We start from the raw sequence: 6581 nt of genomic DNA, 5'->3' as shown, positions 1-6581 counted from the left end.
CTCACTCTGATTTAGAATTAGATGAACACTAACAACATTATTATATTTTCAGAGGTATCACTGAAAGGATACCTGAGAAAGTGAAGTGTGGTAATAAGAAAAGCAGCAGGCCAGCAGTGTTCAGAGTTCTGGTAGCAATTCTATCAGTTACCACAGGACTGTTTTCCAAAGTGGCCATACCACTTTGCATGCCCACCAGCAATAAATAAGAGTTCCTGTTGTTCTATATCCTTGTCAACATTTGGTATTGTCAGTATTTTAGATTTTTGCTATTCTAATAGATATGTAATGGCATCTCATTTTAACTAGGAATTCCTCAATGACATTTGATATTGAGCATCTTTTTATATGCTTATTTGCCATCTGCATTATCTTCTTTGGTGAGGTATTTAGATCTTTTGCTCTTATTTTTGAAGGTAAAATATATATAACATAAAATTTATCATGTAAAATTATTTGCTATGTTGACCATCTTTTCATGTGCTAACTGCACACTTCTATACCTTTTTTGGGAAAAGGTCTATTAAGTCCTTTACTCATTTTTTAATTTGGCTGTTTTGTTGTTGTTGAGTTTTAACTCTTTCGTTTATTTTTGCTACCAGTCCCTTTTTATTTTTTGAGACAGGGTCTAGTTCTGTTGCCCAGGCTGAAGTTGCTCACTGTAACATCAAATTTCAGGGCTCAAGCAATCCTCCTGCCTCAGCCTCCAGAGCAGCTAGGACTACAGATGCACACCACCATGCCTAATTTTTTTAATTTTTTCTTGTAGAGATGGGTTCTTACTATGTTGCCCAGACTGGTCCTGAACTCCTGGTCTCAAGTGATTCTCCCACCTCCACCTCCTAAAGTGCTGGGATTACAAGGAATAAGCCACCACACCCGACCATCAATCCTGCAACAGATACATGTTTTGTAAATATTTTCTCCCAGTTTTTGGCTTGTCTTTTCATTCTCTTAACAGTGTCTTTCACAGAGTAGAACTTTTTAATTTTAGTGAAGTTTGACTTTTCAATTTTTTCTTTCATGGATTGTGCTTTTCTTTCATATCTAAAAAGTCATTACCAAACCCAAGGTTACCTAGATTTTCTCCTATGTTATCATCTAGAAGTTTTATAGTTTTGCGTTTTACATTAAGGTCTAGCATCAACTTTGAGCTAATTTCCATGAATAGTGCAAGGTGGTGCGTCTATATTCTTTCTCTTTGGTATGTGGATGTCTAGTTGTTTCAGTACCATTTGTTCAAACAACTATCCTTTCTCTATTGAATTACCTTTGCCCCTTTGTTAAAAATCAGTTGATTGTATTTGTGTGGGTCTATTTATGGGTTCTCTGTTCCACTGATCCGTATGTCTATTCTTTCACCAATATGACATTGTCTTGATTACTGTACCTTTATAGCAAAACTTCAAATTGGGAGGTATCAGTCCTCCAGCTTTGTTCCTCTTTTAATACTGTGTTAGCTATTCTGGGTCTTTTTCTATATAAGCTTTAGAGTCAGTTTTCAATATCCACGAAACCAACTGCTAGGATTTTAATCAGGATTATGTTGACTCTATAGATCAAGTTGGGAAAAAGAGATGCCTTGACAATATTGAGTCTTCCTATCCACATATATGAACTACCTCTCCATTTATTTATTTTCTTTCATCAGAGTCTTGTAGTTTTCCTCAGATAGATCTTATATATATTTAGATTTATACATAAAGGCTTCATTTTCTTTGATGCTAATGTAAATTGCATTGGGTTTTTAATTTCAAATTCCAATTGTTCACTGCTGGTATATAAGAAAGTAATTAATTTTATATATTAACCTTGTATCTTGCAACCTTACTACAGTCACTTATTAGTTCCAGGAGTTTCTTTTTGGATTCTTTGGGATTTTCCACACAATCATTTCATCTGGAAACAGTTTTACTTCTTCCTAATTTTTACATATTTTAGTTCCTTTTCTTGTCTTATTACATTAGTTAGGACTTCCAAGACAATGTTAGAAGAAATAGTGAGATGGGACATCCTTACCTTGATCCTGTTTGTAGTGGGAAGCATCTAGTTTCCCCCATTAGCAATAGAGTTTTTGTAGATTTTTTTCTCTCTTGAGACAAGAGTCTCACTCTGTCGCCCAGTCTGGAGTGCAGTGGTGTGATCTTGGTTCACTGCAACCTCCATCTCCCGGGTCCAAGTGATTCTCATGTCTCAGCCTCCCAAGTAGCTGAAATCGCCATTGCAAAATTATAACTGAGACAGTGAAAGAGATCTGACCTAACCAACTCCATCTTGCTTCTAACCTCCAAGGTGTTCTTGTCCATTCTTGGGCACAGGGTGAACTAACTTTGGGAGGAATTTAGTTTATAGTTTAAAACAAAGATGATAACAGTCCTTTTCCAAAACAAAACCACCTTCTTGCCGGGGGCTAGACTGCCTTTGTTCGACTAACAAATTAGCCACAAGATTAGAAATTACGGTTTAGGGGTCAAGTCATGCAGCTGGAGACTACAAGATTCTGACCCTCCCCCTAAACTGCTCCTAAGATCCATGCTTGAGATATTTTGCAAACCCTGTACTTCATGGATCAGCTGGTACTACCCAGATCAATAAACTGGCTCATTTGACCTTGTGGGCCCCACGCAGGAACTGACTCAGCACATGGAAGATGGCTTCTCCCTATAATATCATCACTGACCTGACCAACCAGCACAGCCAGCTCACTGGATTCCCCTCACCCACCAAGTTGTCCTTAAAAACTCTGATCCTCAAATGCTTGGGGAGACTGATTTGAGTAATAATAAAACTCTAGTCTCCCACACAGCCAGCTCTGCATGGATTCCTCATTCTCTACTGCAATTCCCCTGTCTCAATAAATCAGCTGTCTAGGCAGCAGGCAAGGTGAACCCATTGGTGGTTACATAGCTAGGATTACAGGCGTGTGCCACCATGCCCAGCTAAATTTTGTGTTTTTAGTAGAGATGAGTTTCGCCATGTTGGCCAGGCTGGTCTCAAGTCCTGGCCTCAAGCATCCTGCCAAAGTGCTGGGATTACAGGCGTGAGCCAACACGCCCAGTACATTCTTTATCAAGTTAAAGAAATTCCTTCCTGTTCCTAGTTTGCTGAGAGTTCTTTTTTTAAAAAAAATAATGAATGGCCAACATGGGCAGACTGCTGACTGTTTGAGCTCAGGAGTTTGAGACCAGCCTGGACAACATGGCAAAACCCTGTCACTACAAAACATACAAAAATTAGCCAGGTGTGGTGTTGTGGTGGTGCTCACCTGTAGTCCCAGCTACTTGGGGGGTGCTGAGATGGGAGGATTGCTTGAGCGGGGAGGTTGAGGCTGCAGTGAGCTGTGATTCTGCCACTGCACTCCAGCCTGGGCAACAAAGTGTGACCTTGTCTCAAAAAAAAAAAAAACAAAAAGGTCTAAAGTTTTCTTTACTTATAATGTCTTTGTCTGATTTTAGTACTAGCTTCATGATGGCCTCACCAAACGCATTACAAAGTATGTCCTTAGCTTCTATTTCCTGAAATAGATTATAAATAATTGGGGTAATTTCTTACCAAAACGTTTGGTAGAATTCACCAGGGAACCCATCTGGGCCTGGTGATTTCTGTTTTGAGCAGTATGATTGATTCAATTTCTTTAATAAATATAGGCCTATTCAAAATATTTATTTCTTGTTGTGTAAGCTTTGGTAAATTGTGTCTTTCAAAATAAATCGGTCCATTTCACCTAGGATATCAAATTTCCGGGCACAGAATTGTTCACAATATTCTCTTATTATCCTTTTAATGTCTGCGGGATCAGTAGAAACAGCCCCTCTTTCATTTTTGATACTAATAGCTTATATCTTCTCTTTTTCTTTTTTTCTTTTTTTTTAAACAGTCTTGCCCTGTCACCCAGGCTGGAGTGCAATGGCACAAGCTCAGCTCACTGCAACTTCCGCCTCCCAGGTTCAAGTGATTCTCCTGCCTCAGCCCCCAAGTAGCTGGGATTACAGGCGCCCACCACCATACCCAGCTAATTTTTGTATTTTTAATAGAGATGGGGTTTCACCATATTAGCCAGGCTGGTCTTGAACTCCTGGCCTCAGGTGACCCACCCACCTCAGCCTCCCAAAGTGCTGGGATTACAGGCGTGAGCTACTGCACACAGCCTTCTCTTTTTTCTTAATGTAGCTAAATGTTTATCAGTTTTATTGATTTCACAAAGAACCAGCTTTTGCTTTTGCTGATTTTCTCTACTGATTTGCTATTGTCAATTTCCCTGATTTCTGCTCTAATTTTTATTACTGCTTTTCTTCTGCTTACTTTGGATTAAATTTGCTCTTCTTTTGATAATTTCCTAAGGTAGAAGCTTAGATTAATTTTAAATTTTCTTCTTAAGCATTCAATGAAGCCTTGAGTGCTTATTTAAGCAAGACTTCCTTGAAGCCTTACTTCCCTTGCATCCCACACATTTTTATAAGTTTGTATCAGCATTTCTTTAAGCTCACTGATTTCTTTCCCTGCCACTTCAAGTCTATTGATGAACTCATCAAAAGCATTCTTCATTTCTGTTATACTATCTTTGATTTGTAGCATTTCCTTTTGATTCTTAGTTTCCATCTCTCTGCTTACATCTGTTCTTGCATGTTGTCCATGTTTTCCACTACAGCCCTTAGTATATTAAACACAGTTACTCTGAGTTCCCAGTTTGATCATTCCAACATCACAACCGCATCTCAGTCTGATTCTGATACTTGATCTGTCTCTTTAAACAGTGTTTTCTGTCTGGTATGCACTGTAATGTTTTGCTGAAAGCCAGATATGATATACCAAAGTTAAAAAGAACTGAGGTAAATAGGACTTTAGCGTGAAGTTTTGTTTCTCTGGCTAAGAATTAGGCTTTATTTACTCATAAATAAAGCACCTGTTATAGCTGCAGGTGTCAGAGGCTAAAATTTCCACTGGTGTCCTTGTTTTTCATCTCTCCTGCTATATTCAGGTTTCCCTGCAGACCTCTTAAAGAAGGTCTGAAATATGTAGTCCTTTCAGTTGTATTCTCATTATTCAAGCACCCCACTGATGTGGTGGTAATGTGTTAAGGGAGGGGAAGCATTCTATGATCTTATGATTAGGTTTCAGTCTTAGTGAGCCTGTGTCCCTGGGCTGTGACCTTCACAGGTACTTCTCAGTTGTTGATTTTCAGTTTGCTCAGATTTTTTGTTGTGAGAACAGGAGTGACAACTTCCAAGCTCCTTACATGACAGATCAGAAGTCTGTTTAACTTTTTAAGAAACTGTCAAACTTTTTTCCAAAGGGGTTGTAGCACTTTAAATTTCCACCAACAGTATATGAGAGTTCCAGTTACTCCATGAAGGCTGGCAGTAGGATGAAGCAAGCAAGAAGCATACGGTACAATATTTAAGGAGGTACCCACTCTCGGATTCCAGTGCCTCTCACATTTTGCTCACCTGCCTCACCTTATCCTGGAACCAGCTCTGTCTTCCACATCTTTACCAAAATTTGAAATAATGTGTGTAGATTTGGAATTACTGTTTCTGTAAATGTTTGGTAGAATTCTCCAGTGAAGCCATGTGGATCTGAGCTTTCTTAGTGGAAAGGTATTTAACTATACATCAATGTAACAAATATAAAGCTATTTCAGATTTCAGATTTTCTATTTCTTTTTGTTTTGTTTTTTGAGATGGAGTCTTGCTATCGCCCAGGCTGGAGTGCAATGGCACGATCTCAGCTCACTGCAACCTCCACCTCCCAGGTTCATGCGATTCTTTTGCCTCAGCCTCCCAAGTAGCTGGGACTACAGGTGTGCACCACCACGCCCAGCTAATTTTTGTACTTTTAGTAGAGACAGAGTTTCCCAATGTTGGCCACGCTGGTCTCGAACTCCTGACCTCAGGTGATGTGCCCACCATGGCCTGCCTCCCAAAGTGTGGGGATTATAGGCATGAGCCACCATGCCCAGCCAGATTATCTATTTTTTCTCGAAAGATATTTGGTATTTTGTGTCATTCAAGAAATCTGTAAATTCATTTAAGCTGTTGAATTTATTGGCACAAAGTTATTCAAAATATTTCATTATTAGGCTTTTAATCTCTGTAGAATCTGTAGTGATATCACCTTTCTTATTCTTGTTATTGGTGACTTGTATCTTTTCTTTTTTTCCTAATCAGTATTGCCAAAGGCTTATCAAGTTTATCTTCTCAAAGAATCAGCTTTTGGTTTCACTAATTTTCTCTATTGTTCTCCGATTTTGACTTTGATGTTTATTCTTTCTTTTATCTGTTTAATTTTTTTGTTTGTTTGTTTTTGGAGACAGTGTCTTGCTCTGTCACCCAGGCTGGAATGCAATGGTGCGATCTCGGCTCACTGCAACCTCCACCACCCAGTTTCAAGCGATTCTCCCACTTCAGCCTCCTGAGTAGCTAGGATTACAGGCACTTGCCATCATGCCTGGCTAATTTTTTTTTTTTTTCTTTTTTTTTTTTTTTTTGAGACGGAGTCTTGCTCTGTCACCCAGGCTGGAGTGCAGTGGCCAGATCTCTAATCTGAGATTTTTCATTACCTTTTATCTGTTTAATTTTTTT

General features: G+C 39.0%; 1 protein-coding gene across 3 annotated transcripts in view; it reads right to left on the bottom strand.

Moving 5' to 3' along the window:
• VPS54 (vacuolar protein sorting 54 homolog (S. cerevisiae)) overlaps window positions 1-6581 on the bottom strand; it is a 105128-nt gene that overhangs the window by 93921 nt on the left and 4626 nt on the right. Inside the window, exon 1 of one of the 3 annotated variants that reach the window (XM_011944635.1) lies at window positions 2020-2632. The exons of the other annotated variants lie outside the window; for them this stretch is intronic. Within the exon in view, the coding sequence (XP_011800025.1) occupies window positions 2020-2046 (27 nt within the window). The 5' untranslated portion in view covers window positions 2047-2632. Of the gene's footprint in view, window positions 1-2019; window positions 2633-6581 lie in introns of those variants that run through there. 3 annotated transcript variants of the gene reach the window in all.

Source organism: Colobus angolensis, unplaced genomic scaffold (genome assembly GCF_000951035.1).
Source record: "Colobus angolensis palliatus isolate OR3802 unplaced genomic scaffold, Cang.pa_1.0 Scaffold105, whole genome shotgun sequence".
In the NCBI taxonomy this organism is placed as follows: domain Eukaryota; kingdom Metazoa; phylum Chordata; class Mammalia; order Primates; family Cercopithecidae; genus Colobus; species Colobus angolensis.
The sequence above is the reverse complement of the archived record's forward strand: the minus strand, read 5'-3'. Positions and strand labels throughout refer to the sequence as shown.